This window comes from Neopsephotus bourkii, unplaced genomic scaffold, assembly GCF_033783945.1.
Source record: "Neopsephotus bourkii isolate Nb327-2 ecotype Australia unplaced genomic scaffold, CSIRO-AGI_Nbou_v1 NB_1760, whole genome shotgun sequence".
In the NCBI taxonomy this organism is placed as follows: Eukaryota; Metazoa; Chordata; class Aves; order Psittaciformes; family Psittacidae; genus Neopsephotus; species Neopsephotus bourkii.
The window spans coordinates 8,577,757-8,595,278 of NW_026902234.1; the positions used below are offsets into that span (position 1 = coordinate 8,577,757).

At 38.8% G+C, this 17,522-nt stretch overlaps 1 protein-coding gene and 1 long non-coding RNA gene across 2 annotated transcripts in view; both read left to right on the top strand.

The window, feature by feature from the left end:
* TUBGCP3 (tubulin gamma complex component 3) overlaps positions 1 to 17,522 on the top strand; it is a 51,293-nt gene that overhangs the window by 12,157 nt on the left and 21,614 nt on the right. The window contains exons 3-8 of the mRNA XM_061377848.1: positions 267 to 334; positions 3,727 to 3,804; positions 4,423 to 4,640; positions 11,022 to 11,194; positions 13,764 to 13,882; positions 16,992 to 17,117. Coding sequence (XP_061233832.1) covers positions 267 to 334; positions 3,727 to 3,804; positions 4,423 to 4,640; positions 11,022 to 11,194; positions 13,764 to 13,882; positions 16,992 to 17,117 — 782 coding nt within the window. The remainder of the gene's footprint in view (positions 1 to 266; positions 335 to 3,726; positions 3,805 to 4,422; positions 4,641 to 11,021; positions 11,195 to 13,763; positions 13,883 to 16,991; positions 17,118 to 17,522) is intronic.
* On the top strand, positions 4,647 to 6,299 carry LOC133225453 (uncharacterized). The gene is made up of 2 exons (XR_009729161.1): positions 4,647 to 5,245; positions 5,826 to 6,299. It is a non-coding gene; the product is annotated as an uncharacterized LOC133225453 (long non-coding RNA).

Below are 17,522 nucleotides of genomic sequence, written 5' to 3' on the forward strand. Positions count from 1 at the left end.
AAAAGGGCATTTCCTTAGAAAGTAGATATTTTGATTGCTTAAAGAAAAACAGGTACTTGCATTGCATCACTTTTGATGTAAGAATTTTCAGGTCTGGAATGCAGATAACATGAAAACAGGCAAAACTGTAGAAGTAAACAGAGTGAAACAATTAAGCATCATTAAGCTTTCCTGAGTATGTTTTCCAGTTTGCCAGAAATGTATAATTTCAGACATGAGTATTACACTTCTTTCAAATTTTTAATTAATTTTTTTTTTTTTAATAGTTGTGCGACAAAGAAGGGAAGCAGATGCGGCTTTGTTTTCAGAACTCTACAGAAAGCTCGGTACACAGGTACAATAATAAATATATATAAAGTAAAAAGCCTGAAAGCACATACATGCATCCTTCTGATGTTATAGAGTTGTTTTGGAGAGTGTTCAGGTCTCTAACAATATTTTTACTCTGAGGACAGTTGAATACTGGACCAGGTTGCCAAGGAAAGCTGTGGAGTCTTCATTCTTGAAGACAGTTTTGACTAGACAGTCATGGGCAGCCTGCTGTAGAAATCCTGTTTTGAGCAGATGAGTTGGACAAGATGATCTTCAGAGGTGCTTCTCAACCTCAACCATTTTGTAATTTTTGTGAAAAAGTTTGCTTTTTACAGGTGTGAGTTTTTTTTTGTTTTGTTTTATTTGTTTGGTTGGTTGTTGGTTGGTTTAGTTTTTTTTCTTTTTTACTATGAGCTGTTTGCTGTTAATTAGAAATCAGTTTGAAAGAGAATAAAGAACATAGTTTGAGGCCAGCTACACAAAGGGGCACTTTGTATGAAGGAAGGAACTCTGGAAAAATAGAAGTGTTGTATTTTCTTGTTGTGATTTATTTTACATTAGTGCCTTGCAAGTATATTGATTTTATTAGTCTAGGGTTCAAATAGTCCTCTTGCTTCTGAATTTTTAAGTATTCTAAGTCCTTAATGTTGAAGGGTAAGAGTTTGCTGACCTTGGTGGTTCTGCTAACACCAGTGTTAGTCAAAGAATACTGCATGTTGATATTCTAACAAAAATTGTTACCGTATAGAAAGCCCATAATTCAGGAAAGTGGATCAGGTGAAAGAGTAAAAGATGTGAGGGCAAAAATGTAGCTGAGGTACGTGAAAAATGACTGCTGCTAATCTGTTCTGGATTCTTCATAAAACTGAGTATTTAGCAAGGTAGAATATGGTGGGCAATAATAAAATAAGATTTGCAGTCGTTGTTTGCACATACTTGATTTTTGACAACAAAAATTAGTTAATGTAAAAGATGATGTTTACTACATAACAGAAAATCTGTCTTTATTTGCGCTTCGTATTTAGGAGAAGTGTTTTTCTGTGTTCTGTTTTTTATTCCATAATTTATGTATAGATCATGGCTGAGTTTTACAGGATAATACTAAGATTTTAAGGTTACAAGAAGGTGATTCTGTGGAGAGTATGACCAGTGAGAACTAGTCAGAAGTTCTGCCCTTCACCTGTACTTAACTTACCCATTAGTTTGTTAGTGCTTGGAGCTGAAGTCACTCTGTAACTCTTCCTGGTTTCATTATCCTGTATGTTTGTGTATTATTTGCATTGGTTTGTATAAGTGAAGCAAGTGTCATTGGCTTGCAGACACCTGTTTCAATGACCTCAGTCACTGGTTTCAACCTCATGCATGTATTACACTGATCTTGCTCATTTAATACAGATTTTCTGTAGTGTGTTTCTTTAGCTTATATAACGTATCACCAGACCATTGCATTTAGCAAACAGCACACCTGCAGAGCATGATGGCTGTAAACTTTGGAACAAAATGCATTATCTGTGTTGTTACCAGTTTGGTTATTCTTCCGAATGTAAATCAAGCTTACATCAGCTATCCATATTTTGCTGGCATCTTAAATGCTTGAGGTTCTTCTAACTTCTGCTGGTTTTGGTTTTGGTTTGGTTTGTTTTTTTTTTTTGTTTTCCTCTGTGCTAGCATTTTGTGTACATGAAATGCTATCATCTGAATAATGTTCTTTAAAATTCTCCGTTTCATTCTACAAATTACTATTTAATCTGCTCTTAAGTTTATTACTACTAGTGGACAAACATTTCTTTTCCTCATGAGCTTAAGGAAGGGCACAGAAGGAATATGTGTCTTCAGAATCAATGAGGCTTTTTCTTCTCCAGCAATTCTCTTGAAAGCAGCTAGGAGAAAGAAGAAAGCTAGTGTGAATCTGTTTTAACTTTGTTTCATCCATTACTCCAAAGAGAAAAGGAGGTCAGTGCTTTTATTTTAGTGGCCAGCTTGCCAGTTGAGCAAACCATGCTTCTTGAGGCACTTAGACTCATTCTGTCCTGGCCAGTAGAGGCAGCAGTAATGTTGCTGCTCCTTCTTCACTAGTTGTTAATGAGTTGCTGAGTTAGTTATTTGTGACAAATACAATACCTCTGCTTCTTGCTTGTTGTTGAGGTCAAAGCAGGAGATACTAGACTTCTGCTCAACATAATAGTTTAGAATGTCTCCTTCTACTCTTATGTAACAATATAGAGCTTTGGTAGGTTTGGTTGGTGTGCTGTGTCCCAAGAAAGAAATGTTCTGTGGCCAAAAGGTCATATACTATGTAATGTATACATGTAAAATGTGTAATCTGCAGAGAAACAGGAAAAACAGAATAGGGTGAGAATGAAAATGTGCCTTTTGCAAGACTGATAGCACTGAGCTGCATCCCTTCATAAGGGATAGAGTCTTTGTTGGATATTGGTATTACTGAAGTTTCCCTTATATTTGATATTGCTTAGTGTTCAGACCATAGCCTGATCAACATTGTGAGGGAGCTTGTATGAATTTCTTTGACTTACTCCAATATGTAATGTCCATTATGAGGTTCTATGTCCCTGAGCCATTCAGGTGTGTTAGTGTCACAGAAATGCTGAGTAAAATATTTAGAAATATATGCATATCTAAAATAAAACATACTAATATTTGCTATAACTTTTCTTCAAAGCATTCTCTTTGTAGCTTGAGCTTTAGCATTGTTCTGTCTTCAGCTGGTAAGCTTTCTGCTGAGATCTAAAGCTGCTGAGAGTGTTGTTCTGACAGTCTGTAGGTACCTATTTGTTTACTTAAAGACTATTGCATATTGCTCAACTTTCATGTTAACAATGGCTCTGTCTTAAGCTGTTAAAATTTTGGTAGCTCTCTTCAAGTTTATTCACCACTTAAATTTATTACCAAGTAGTACAGATTGAAACCCTCAAACTTGTAAAGCCTCCCTGTAAAGGAGATTGAAGGGGAAAATCTCCACTGGCAGACAGACATTTCTTTTCTAAAAATTGAACTGAGTTTTCCTTTTTTGCCTTTAGACTAGCATCCGCATCTGGGATGATTTAAATGCTAAGAGTGTGTGGGAATGCCAGTAAAACCTTAACTGTATGTAAACCTCTTTCTTAGGTAGGTATGAGTCGGTAGCTTAGTAGCTATGAATTTTAAATTGAGTGTACTTGCTGATCTTGGAGCAGGTGAGAGTTCATGGTTTGAACACGGTGGAGAAATTAGCAATACAGAGGCTGCACTGCACGTTCCATTTACTCAAGAATATGGCTCTGACTTGGTCTTATTTGTGTGGCAAATCTATACATATATATACATCTTAGTGGGCTGGATAATAAAAATTTTAAAAACACCCAACATTATTAGCCAGTAAACCAAACTTTTTTCTGTTCATCTTTTTTTTCCAAGGGCATTTTGAAAAACAAATGGTCAATACTCTACCTCCTGCTTAGCCTTAGTGAAGATCCACGTAAGCAGTCTAACAAGGTAGGTGAAGAGAGCTTTGTTACTTCTGCAAAACAGTAGTGTATGTCACTTGTTTTAGATGTCGTTAAGAATCACTATCCAGACTTAACCAGCACCTCAGCTTGTGGTTGTAGTGTTTGTCTGTGAGGTGTAAACTCTTGAAAAAGCTATCTGCAATTTTTCTGTGCCTTTTTTTTATACTAAGTAAATGTTAAGAATATGAGTTGCCCAACATTTGTAGCTGATGATGTGACTCTTAAATGGATGGGGTTTTTTTGTTTGCTTTCTGCATAGTGATGTAATGTCTGCTAACATGCTAATGAGTTTGAAATGGAGTAGGGAGAGCAAAATTCTTCCTTTGGTTGCAGCTCTTCTAGCACCAAAGTACTTTTTGCAGCTATTGCTAATGACAGTTTGTAGGCAGAAATAAGCTGTATTGCTAAAAGTACTTTTGCTCACTGTAAGAAACTTGCTTTTTTTCCTCATTATAGTTGTAACAAATTTTTCTCTGCATAAACATGGTCTTCAGTTATTTTAGCATTCTTGAATATTACACACCTGTTAACTGAAGACATGACTTAAATCAACTCAAATCTTCTTTCTTTTAATTCCTCACTTTTCAAATCCTTTCCTTTCCAGGTATCAAGTTATGCCACACTTTTTGCTCAAGCATTGCCACGGGATGCTCACTCAACCCCTTATTACTATGCCAGGCCTCAAAGCCTTCCACTGAATTACCAAGACCGCAGTGCTCAGTCTGCCCAGAGTTCCTGCAGCATGGGGAGCAGTGGGATCAGCAGCATCAGCCTGTATGCCCTGAATGGGCCAACGCCAACTCCACAGTCACTCCTCCCAGGGTAAATTAGACTGTTTTACCTTACAAATAGGTTTGGAGAAGTTGAGAGATGGTATCTTTTTGGTGTTTTTTCAGTTTTGCCCTTTTCTTTTTTTTTTTTTCCCCACTTTTCCCATTTATATGCTATTGGAATTTCACTGTAGGTGTATTGGAACTGAATTCCTTACCTGAGTGGTTCTGAATATCAGGTGCTCTCATGACTATGTGAAGCCATAGATAGCTGGCCAAGTGTATCTATTCTAAAACTTATTCATAACTATCTGCTGAACAGCTGATATTTTATTGGATTCACTCATTTGGATTCTAGTGCCAAGTACTTCTCCAAGAATTTCTCAGTTTTCTGAAACCCTTTAAAAATAGTCTATCTTCTGTAAGCACATTGGATTTAGGGCCCTCATTCAAGTTCCGTTTACAAAGCGTTCCTCAGCCAGTGTCAAATTAGTAGATTTAGCATCCTCCATTTTTGAATGGGTGGCCTTTCTTACGTGGTCTGATTTTCTTTTAAGCATGTTAACAGTAGGTTGAGCAGTCTAGCATCTTGAGTGGACTGGGTTTTTTTGAGGGTTTGTTTGTTTTGTGTTGCTTTAGAATCATAGAATAGTTAGGGTTGGAAAGGACCTTAAGATCATCTAGTTCCAACCCCCCTGCCATGGGCAGGGACACCTCACACTAAACCATCTCACCCAAGGCTTCGTCCAACCTGGCCTTGAGCACTGCCAGGGATGGAGCATTCACAACCTCCCTGGGCAACCCATTCCAGTGCCTGACCACCCTCACAGCAAAGAATTTCCTCCTTATATCCAATCTAAACTTCCCCTGTTTAAGTTTTAACCTGTTACCCCTTGTCCTGTCACTACAGTCCCTAATGAAGAGTCCCTCCCCAGCATCCCTATAGGCCCCCTTCAGATACTGGAAGGCTGCTATGAAGTCTCCATTGCAGCCTTCTCTTCTCCAGGCTGAACAGCCCCAACTTTCTCAGCCTGTCTTCATATGGGAGGTGCTCCAGTCCCCTGATCATCCTTGTGGCCTTCCTGTGGTCTTGTTCCAACAGTTCCATATCCTTTTTATGTTGAGGACACCAGAACTGCACACAATACTCCAAGTGAGATCTCATGAGAGCAGAGTAGAGGGGCAGGATCACCTCCTTCGACCTGCTGGTCGAAGATGTTCTTTGGGTTTTTTTAAGAGTAAAAAAAATTGTGCAAGAGTTGATTTTAAAAGATTTGCCTATTAGAAAAAAATATCCTAAACTGCATTCTGTTCATCAGTGGTCTGGTCATGCCAAAGTGAATCGACATTTGGAGCTGAAATATTCAAATACCAAGTAGTTCAGATTTTTGATATGTAAAAGCTGGCCATTAAGCCAAGAGATGACTATGTGAGTATTGACCTTGTAAATAAGCTAATACAAAGTAATGCGCTCAAAATCTGAGCCCCTCTTGTGCCATTGGATATCGTGTTGTATTACCCCTACAGCTGTACAAAGCCTGACAGAGATACACTGCACAGACTCTATCTTTCATGGTGGGAAAATGAACACGTTTGTGGTCTGTGAGAGGGAGTGGTTCAAAAAGGATTCTGTACTATTGGCCTGGAACATTGTCTCATAAAGGTTGAGCATGCAAAAATGAGCAGAACGTTATTAAACTTACAAAAGTAAGGATTTGTACTTATTTGCATAGCTGTTTCAGCCTGGATTGAAAAAGTCTGGAAATAAAGCCTTCATCCAAAAGTGATGGGGACATCAATTTTCAAGAAACTGTAGTTAATGTCCAAAAGACATAAAAGAACATAATAAAAGGGAAAAAAATTATCTTAAGGAATGCAGAAATCATAGAATGGTTCGGGTTGGAAAGGACCTTAAGATCATCTGGTTCCAATCCCTCTGCCATGGGCAGGGACATGAGCTCAATTGTTTTGTCCTAATAGAAGCTTCATTGGTTATTATTTGACACAATTTGTAATATAAGGCTAATTTATGGCAATTTTTAATTAATTTATTGCTTATAATTGGAGATTCCAATATCTTAATTTTCCTTCCTATTCCCAGCAGTCACAAAACAAACACATAATAGATGCATTTTCAGAAGTACAATAGCTTTATTTTGAGTTGAAGATACTTCTCTTTTTTTTTTCTTTTTTGTAATACACTGTATTTGTCATGATTTATTGAGTTCATATTGTGGAAATAAGTGCTAACACAACTGGGTTTTACTGTTATTAATATGCTTTACAAGACAAATCGTTATTGGACTTTGTCAGTGCTAGGTGTGTATGTTGTATCTTAGACATACGAGCAGAGGATACCTTTAAACTCAGAATAATGGGGGGGAGGACTATGCACCTCAACTGAGTGAGGAACTGGTAGACCAGATTAGTAAGCAAAAGGTGCAGTGTGATGTGGTCAAGAGAGACCTTGAAACCAACAAGCAGGGCAGAAGTGTGTCCACCCAGGTACATGCACACAAATGAGGAATGGGGAGAGGACAACCTCCTGGGGAGAGTTCTCATACCTTTCCCGGAACATCAGCACAACTTTGTTGAGAGTGCCTACACACATATGGCAGCATGGGAAACAGACAGGAGGACTTAAGAGATATGTGTGCAATACTAGAGCTGTGGTCTCACTGGGGTCACAGACACATGGTGGGATAGATCATACCACTGGAATGTGGCAGAGTGGATATAGTGAATGTATTTATTTCAACTTTAGTAAGACTTCTGACACTGTCTATGTTGGCATATCCTTATTGACAGACTTAATAAAGTATGAACTAAATAGGGTGACAGTGAGGTGGATTGAAAGCTGACTGACCTAGACTCAAAACTTAGGATCAGGGACACGAAGTCCAGTTGGAGCCTGGTCACTAAGGGTGTAGCCCAGGGGCTGGATCCTTCATCCTGCTTGATGGCATAAAGTGCACCCTCAGCAACTTTGCAGATGATAACAAAACTGGGAGTGGTTGATAAAGGTGGTAATTCAGCTGTTGCTCAAAGGGACTTCAGTAGGCTTCAGAAATGAGCTGACAGGAGCCTTCTAAAGTTCAAAAGAAGTCCTGCACATGGAGAGGAATAACTCCATGCACCAGTACATGCTGGGATCTGACTGGTTGCAAAACATCTTTGCAGAAAGGGCCCTGGGATTCCTGGTAGATACCAAGTTGAACACGAGTGTGGCAAAGAAGGCATGTTCATGGGCTGCATTAGCAAGAGCATCACCAGGAGACTGAGGGAATTAAACCTTCCTCTCTGCTCAGTACTGGTAAAGACACAGCTGAAGTGCTGAGTCCAGTTACGGTACAAAAAAACATGGACAAACTCAAGATAGTCTGGTGAAGGAACCCCAGAACTAATTGAGGAGTTGGAGCCTCTGATATATGAGGGGAGGCTGTGAGAGCTGGGACTGTTCAGCCTGTAGAGGAAAGGGCTCAGGGGATCTTATCTATGTGATTATATCTGACCAGGGGAGTAGAGAACACCCTTCACTTGAACCACGTTGCTCAAAACCCCATCCAACCTAGCCTTGAACAATTTCATGGATGGGGCAACCTGTTCCAGTGTCTTACCGCTCTCACAGGAAAACTTCATCCTTACATCTGATCTAGATCTGTCATCTTTCACTTTAAAGCCATGCCTCCTTGTCCTGTCACTGCATGTGCTTGCAAAATGTCCCTCTCCAGATTTCTTGTAGACCCCTTTAGGTACTGGAAGGCGCTAAGGGCTCCCCAGAGCCTTCTCTTCTTGATGCTGAACAAGCCCAGCTCTTGACTGTTGTCACAGGAGAGGCCCTCCTGCCCTCAGAGCTTCTTCATGGCCTACTTTGGACTCACTCCAAGAGGTCCATGTCCTTCTTGTGCTGAGGACCCCAGTGCTGGACACAGTACTGCAGGTGGGGTCTCACAAGACCAGAGTAGAGAGGGAGAACACCTCCTTTGACCTGTTGGTCATGCTTATTTTGATGCAGCCCAGCATATGGTTGGCTTTCTGGGCTGTGTGTGCATGATGCTGGCTCATGTTGGGTTTCTTCTCAACAAACACATCCAAGTCCTCCACAGGGCTGCTCAGAATCAATTCTCTGCCCACCCTGTGTTTGTGCTTGGGATTGCCCTGACCCAGCTGTAGGACGTTGCACTGGGCCTTGAACTTCATGAGATTCACATTGGTCTGCCTCTCAAGCATGTCAGCGTCCCTCTTGATGTCATCCCTTCCCTCCCATACACCAAACCACACAGCTTGGTGTAAACAGCAAACTTACTGAGGGTGCACTCAATCCCACTGTCCACATTGCTGACAAAGTTGTTCAGTAGTGCCAGTCCAAACACTGATCACTGAGGAATGCCATTTGTCTCCACTTGGACATTAAGCTGTTGATGGCAGCTCTTTGAGTGTGACTGTCCAGCCAGTTCCTTATTCACTGACTGGTCCATCTGTCAAATCCATGTATCTGCAGTTTAGGGACAAAAATATTGTGCAGGACGGTGTCACATGCTTCGGTGAAGTCCAGGTAGATCACATTTGCTCTTCCCTTATCCACCAGTGCTGTAGTCCCATTGTAGAAGGCCACCAGGTTTGTCAGGCATCGTTTGTCCTTAGTGAAGCCATGTTGGCTGCCACCATTCACCTTGTTATTTTGCATGTGCCTTAACATAGTTTCCAGGTGGATCTGCTCCATGATCTTGCCTTTACCAGGCTGCCATGACTTCTCAGATATGATGGATAATGACTTCATGATTCTATGATTCTGTGATATGAGGATTCTATAAAAGGATTATGGTAGAGCTGTTATTAATACCTGTAATTCAAGCCTCAGCTCCAGTTCTAAGAATAGGTCAGTACATAAACACTGAGAACTTCAGTCATGGCAGTAGTGATGTTTGTATGAAAAGCTAAGAAAATGCTGTGGGCAGTTTTCAGGAAGGGTTGGACTGTTGGACCTTTTTGTCACACCGGTCTTTCAGACTGTGCTGTCCACAGGACCTGCCTCATACAGGTTGTGACCCTAGCGGCAGTCAGTGTTGATGAGTGGGAGCAAGCCTCCACTAAGTAATTAGTGTTGAGGACCTGGTGTTCTCAAGGTGCACATTTCAGAGTGGGTTTTATTTTGGAGGGGTCACTTCAGGCTTTCTGTCTATCGAGAATGCTTGCTTGAGCATACCAGCAGAGCTTACCTTGTTCCTGATGTATTCTTGGTCTGACCTCTTTATAGTGTTACATTTTTATAGCAGTTTCACTGCTTTCCCTTTAGTCCTGTAGCCTGTGACTTGGGCAACACAAATTAGATCTTTCTGTGAACTTCATTCCTCCTGTACTTCTCTTTATACATGCTTCTCTTTGTTTCTAGAGTACATTCTTCTTGAATGGTGACAGCCTAATTCAGTGTTGTACTCTAGTGCAGGTATTACAAATGCTAAGCATGACAGAAACAGATGCTCTGTCTTGCAGGCTGTGTTCTTGCTCACTAGCTATAATCATGTGATGTGTGACCATGCCATGAGGCATGCGTGGCTGTTGAGAGACGAAAGGCATTCCTTGACTTTTTACATGGATGTTTGTGTTGCAGTCTTGCGCCATCTCTCCCTGCAACTCCTTTCACAGCTTTGTGGAACTAGTTTATTATTTTTAAAATATGTGTCTATTTCCAAATGTCTGCATTCAGTTGGTAGAGGACAGAGGACTGGTCAGCAGCAAAAATCCCTTGTAGATGTTTTCAACTTTATTTTTTACCATCACGATACATAAATAATCAGAAAGGTAACTTCTAGTCTAAAAATTTTTCATGTTTAAGACTTCTTTTTGAGAAGAATTTGACAAGTTTGAGCGTAAAGGAAATTAGGGCTTGTCTAGATGTGCCCTGCTTGACCACATCTTCAGGCACTTGATGCAAGCTCTCCTAAACTATAGAGGAGCACAAAAGTGAACTTTCTCCTCTTTTTCTGTTTTCCTTTGGCATGTACCTACAGTTTCGAGTAATAAGAAAATGTAAATGTTTATTTATTTATAGCTGTTGTTATTATAATTGACTTCCCTTTTAATCCATTTCAGTGTATTTACACAGTTCAGTGTGAAGATAATCTGTGATACAAAATCACGCTTGTCAAATCTGTACTTCCTTTTCTATAGTTTTGTGTGGGTTTTTAAAGTGCTCATAGGAACTACAGTATGAGCTTACATATATAAGTACTCTAGGCTTATAGGAAGCCTATTGTTTGTATGTTCTGCACCCTTTTTAAGGTTCCATTATTGACGAAAACCCAAAACAGCTACAAACAAAACATCCACGAAAAGCCACCTCAGGCATGTGGCATTTTTCAGCATACCCCACACCAAGTGATGAGCGCAGAATCGAAGTTCTTTAGGATGTTTCTTCCTTTTGTCCTTTTAGACAATCCTATCAAGCTCCAGGCGTTGGAGATTGCCTCCGTCAGCAATTAGGGTCACGTCTTGCGTGGACTTTAGCTGCAAACCAGCCTTCGTTACAAAGTGCTACCTCAAAAGGCATTTCAAATGCTGTGTCCCGTGGTGTTCCAAGGTCAAGGCGAGAAGGGGATACAAGTGGTGAGCAAAGATGTATTTGTTAATAATAACTTTTTACAGTTGGTATCTATATCCTCCACTATTTTTCAATGATTTTGAAATACATTTCTAGCATGTTGAATTTTTTTGGAGTGTTTTGCTAGAATGTGCTTGGTAGAAGCAAATATATGAGACTAATATATTTGGCCACAATCTCTATGGTTGGTTGCTAATTTCCTTCTGCAGTGATTGATTTCATAGAGTGTTCTGGTCCTCTTAAAAGACTGATTTCATTGCAGTGTTTGTCAGAATCAGGTGATTGTTGTTTGTGAGTAATGGTCACTCTTTTGATGATCAGAAGATGCTACTGCTATTAAGGAGCCAGAAAGAGTGCTCGGTGAATGCAACTTGAAATACTCATCCATTTGTGATTCTGTCCTTTAAAACCTGGAAATGAGAATATAGAGCTTTTAAAACTATTTTTTCTTTACGTGAGCACCCCATTTTCAGTGGTTGTATTTAAGGGAACTGACGTACCATATTGGTAACAACAACAAAAAAAGAAAAATATTGCTAGTTTATTTCCTCAGTGGAGTGGCTGTAAACTTGAATAGATTCTCCAGGCATCAGTTTTTGAATTTGCACAAGTGTAACTTGTGTACAAGGAGAAATTGCTAAACAGATGATCTCTGTGACAACTGTGTAATTTTCACCCCACTCTACTTATACTGTAAAAGCAGGAGACTTTCCTGAATAAGAGAGCCAATGGCAGATGTTGTCATCCTACAGTGCTGTTAGTCTCTGGCAGACAGCTAAGAGATGTGGGGTTTTTAGTTATTTTTTTTGTTATTGTTTTGGGGTTTGTTTTAATAATTCCTATATAAAGAGTGTGGATAGGTGGAAGGTAAAATATAGTCTGACTGCCATTCCCCGAATCTTCATGAATAACAGTGCACAAAGCAACATCTTGTAGAGCAGAGTTGTTCTGGTGTATCTGAGGGCAGCATTTGTCATTTAGAACCAATTAACCACTAATTAGCCACTGCTGGTGTGAAAGAGGATGAATGGGGGTGTGTCTATATGTATATAATATTTATAAATGTATATATATGACAGATTTGATATGTATCAACAAAAATATATAAAATCAAGTGCTGCCTCTTATTTTTGTTATACTAATTGCCATAAAGAGCAGTACAAACTTGTTTTATTCAGTCAGCCAGCAGCTGTGGCTCTTGATTCTTATATGGGATGGTGTAAGAAAAGACTGACAGTTGACTTAAATGTAGTCACTTGTTGATGCAGACATAGAAGTAGGACTGCATTCAGAAAAGGCTGTTGACAAGAAGAATATTCATATTTCTATGAATATTAAATTCTTCTAATTAAAAGGGGTGGGTGTTTTTCTTCTAAATTTGGTTACTGTTAATTGGAGTATTCTTATTGCTACATCTACACAGAGAGTATAATCAGGAGTTTGATATTAATTCCTGTTGTATTACTTACCAATTAAAGAAATACGCACTTGAATCTTTTACCATTTCACTAAGAATTCCTAAAATGGACTAGCTATTCTTGTGCATATCTTAGTATTATTAAGAGTATCTGAGTTTTAGACAGTATCTTGAGGTGATGGCTGCTTTTGGTAAAATAAGAATAGGATTTATTTTTTTGTTTTCTGTTTGGTTTTGGTTGGTTGGTTTTTTGATTCTGAGAAAGTGGACTATTGGGAAGGCAAACTGATGAGAGTAAGGGTGCTGTCAAATTTGGAAGAAGCATGCTGTAGCATCTCAATTTCTGGATAGCCATTAAAATTGTCTCATTCTTGATATCTTAAATGAAGTTACAAAAGCGGATGGTGCTATTTTGTCCAGAAAAGGTGGGCATATTTGCAGTGGCCTGCACAGCATCTTTTTCAATCACCTATTTCCTTTAAATCAAAAAATACCTGACATCTCAAACATAATCTAACCTCTAACTTGAGTTAAGAGGCAGAAGCAAACTGTATGCTACAATAGTAAAAGCTTTACTAAATCACAGGTACATCTTCAGAAACAGTATTTACACTTTTCTGTTTGCCAGCTCTGTAGATGTTACACAGCTGGCAGTCTGGTTCTGATCTGTCTTTTCACTAAGCCATAGCGTACGTGATTGAAAGCCAATATTTAAACAAGCAGCTCTTTCTTCTGGATTAACTGATTTCCTAGCTGAATGTAGAAGAGATTATTCTGTAAGTCCCATTTACCCACTTCAGCTGTTTATTCAAAGAAAGTTAAAGTCATCATGATGCTTGACTTAGAACTTGCATTAGTATTGAATTAGCAAAGATAAGGAGTTTGAGAACTGGCTGAAGTATTGGTTAAAATATAACCATATAGCTGTGCCGTGCAAGGTGACTTGCTTTGAGAGGATCACAAATATCAGTAGAGGCCCGTAAAGGGAAATCTTGGCTTCTCTGTCAGGTTGTTAAGAGGACTTAACACAGGCTTTTTCGTTTTTAACTTAAACACAAGGCTTTCTCTTTTTTCGGGCTATGCTTCTAAATAGTGTTTTGAAGTTGTAATAAAATCTAATTGTCCAACAAAGCTAAATAATTTTTTTTTCTTTCCAGGCTCTGTTGAAGTAACTGAAGCAAATCTTGTAAGAGATGTTTTGTATGTCTTCCAGGGAATAGATGGCAAAAACATCAAAATGTGCAATTCTGAAAATTGCTATAAAGTGGAGGGAAAGGTACTGTATATTGACTGGTATTTCATATGTGAGCAGAGATGTATGGAGGGGAAAAATAGCCATGAAAAATATGTTAAAAAAAAAAAAAAGGTAAAAATATTTTCACAAGTCTTTACTCTTCCCCCAGCATTTTCATTTTTTTTTTAGTACAGCAGAGTAGTTACAACAGTACTAATTTAAAAATGATTGGGTGGATTAGGTCCCAGAAAGAAACTAGCATTTCACAAGATGTGAATAGACTCCAAGCTATTAAGCCAGTACAAAGACTCCTAAATTATGGCATAATTTGAGGATTTTTGTCATCATTTCCCCTCTGCAGTGTAGAAGAGGCTGTTGACTGCATTATTAGTGGATTAAATTTAACAGCCTGAGATGTAGAATGGATGCTGGCTGCTTGATATTGTGGTCTTGATTAAAATTTATAAGTGATCAGATTGGATCATGCAGATCACCCAAGAAAGCACTGTGCCAGAGCTGAAGAAAATGCTTTCAACTCCTGTAGTTGATAGAAAATCCAGCTGATGTGAATTTGAAGGAACATGTCGAAGAGAGTGCAGAGGAACAGGAGACAAACCTAAGAGGGAGAAGATCTTGTTTTAAAGTGGCAAGATGTTAAGTGTATTTGCAGTATGGAGAAGAACTGAGAGGGAGATTGGGTCAGCTGAACAAGAGCAAGAAGGTGGCTCTAGTTATTTTAGCATATTCTCTTTATTCAGTATTTAAACAGTACTGCATCACAATTCAGTTTCAGCTCGCTAATTCATTGTCATGTTCTTGTTCAGATTCTTGTTCAAGTGCTTCCAATTTTCATATGTATTAAGAATGTTATACTATGACAATATGACATAGTCCTAAAATGGTAGGGAATAGAGTTTGGGCCATTTCATATGCCAAGAGCACAGTAGACTTACCTTGATGTTGACAATAACTGAACTAATTTTCTTTTCTCCTCCATAATAATAGCAAAAAGTGAAATGTATAATTGTTCCCCCTCTTACTTTACAATGACATTTAGGGCTGCTTAGTGGAGGGAAGAATGGAAAACTTCAATCTTGTTAAGTCAGTTGACATCCTTAAGAATCTGTTTATTATCTTCTGTACCTGTAGATGCTGCAAGGTTTGTAGTTCCTCAACACCTGCACTGAGTTAATTATGTTCCATATATGTTAGACTATATATGGGAAAGGAAAGGTAGCATAATAGATTCTCCTAGAGGAATGTGAAGAAAACTTGGCGATTGCAAAATTGGCACTATGGGTTTCATTAGTTTTCTGTGTAGCTTTCATATCAAATAGGCTAGTTTGTAGTGAAAAGCTGCATTACTTTGAATTCCTAATTCTGTTAGTACAGGGAGTTTGATTATTCAGATGGTTTGTGGTCAGTAATGTTTTTTTCTAAGAACTATTTGTCTTTAGCTATTTTTGTGAAGTCAGTTGTCTTCCATCATTCTTTGTTATTGGCACTTGTGCCGAGCTACTGGACCCAGTGAAAAAACTGTTTGGCTAGAGCTGCAGCTGGAACTTTTTCTGATGAACACGGAGGACCAAGGTCATGCCTCCTCTAGTTATGTTGACTGCATCTTATGCAAAGTAGTAGTCAAAGCATGCAGTTTTCCCTCAGCTGCGCAAAGAAAGTGATGTTGTGCACAGTCCGTTTTTTCCGGAAAGGAGCATGCTTTCCAAGATGTTAGCCTTGCTTGAATGTCAGTGTTAATATTAGGTCTGTTGGTGAAGTTCAGCACTGTATAAGCTAGCAGCATCTGCTTTGATATAAGAGATACAAATGTAATAACACTAAGCCAATTTTGCTTGTTCCTCATTTGATTCCAGTGGATGTGTATTGTCCTTAATGCTTGCCAAGTGCTCTGCAATGGCAGAATTCTAATGGTTCTTATGTCATCGTTTTGGTTTTAGCTGCGGGCAGTTTCAAACTGTGTCCAACTATGCTTGTTTAAGCTAGAATTTATCCTATAGAAGTTGTTCAAGATGTTAAAGTTGTGCCTTTACAGTTAGACAAGAGGGCCAGAGATTGAACTCTGCTCTTACAACCAAATGCTGCTCTCTGGTTCAAGCCCACATTGCTGTGGTTAATACACTTTGTAGCTGATTTTTATCTTGGAGAATACCTGTGCTGCTGACTGAAAGACTTAAAGAATTAGCTTGATTTCTAGTTCTATGGTAATCCATTTAGCTTGCTAGTGTATTTCCTTTCTTTGGTTTGGACTGTTCCAGCTGGCTGTTTGAGTTGTAATTGTCTGTAGAGATGGTATAGGCCCAATTGCTGTGGGCAGTCAGTGCCTGCCTCTTGGCCTAACGTATTAGGGGGTTTTGTCCTGTAAAGTTTGAAAACTTGATGATGGTTTTCTTGGGTGACATCATCAAATGTGGTAGAAGCAAATCTCAAGTAGAAACACAAGGAACAGCATCTTATGTGTTGGTAATTTAAAGGAAGAAATGTGCTGATTTAGATGAAAATAGTAATAGTAAAATAGCGTATTGGGACTGAGGCTGACTTTCAGGGTGAAGTGAGGTACCTGATATAAGTAGCAACATACTGGAAGAGTTCATAGGGTCATGTGATTAAATAACTTACAAAAGCTGCTACCAGTGGATCAGACTTAAGCTTAGAATTTGGGTACAAATTTTGATTCCTGATACCTAGTCTGGTATTGGGTCATTTGGCTTCTACTATTAATCACTACTACATGTGAATCAAACCTCTTTGTTCTTTAGGTTTCTTCATTAGTGTCAGTCATTGACTCCACTTCTACAGCTCAAATATTTTCAGTCTCACTGATAATCAGGATAAGATGAAGTGTGATTCTACATCATAAAATTTCAGATTTCTTCCTCTTTTCTGAAAACCTTTTTGTTACTGCCATAATTGCCTAATGTAAAAAGATTGTATGAATATAAGACTTCCAAAAGGGAGTGTCACAAAGTTGCCAGTACTTCATTGCTGCTGCCTTTTCAATGGTTATGTGTATAAATTGTAATTCATTTGTTTGTATATTTCTTGTAGTTTATTATTGATTCAAACTTAATTGAAACAAGTATTGGAATGGTAGTTTTGACTTAACTGCAAGTTACTGTTTCTGTTAACTTTGTAGGTGAGCTTATCCAAATCCCTGATAGATACTACAAGTAGACTTGCAGAGCTCGGATGGCTACATAATAAAATAAGAAAATACACAGACCAGAGGAGTTTGGATCGTGCTTTTGGACTTGTGGGACAGGTAGGTCAGCTAGAAAATTGGTTTTGCCACAATATTTTGGTCTTGTTTCCCTTAGAAACTACTGAGTAAATGCAGTACTAGAAGGATGCATAAACTTCGGAGCTTGGGTTCTTCATCCTTTGATGGAATGCCACTTTTGCTATGGGTCATATTCTGAAGGCAAGCAAAAAGCATTTGCTCTTGCTGGTGACTAGAAGGAATTGGCCCTGTCACTTTTAGCTGGAAGATCTCACACATAATTTGTTTTTAATCTTTTTTTTTTCTAAAGTTTTTTTTTTTTTTTTTAGTACTCATGCATGTTTATAAACAAAACCATTGTTTACATGGAAAGGTGGCATCCCTGTGCTAGTTAATCACCGATCAGTTGTTGGGGTGATCTATTCAGGAGACATCTTGTCAGCTAAT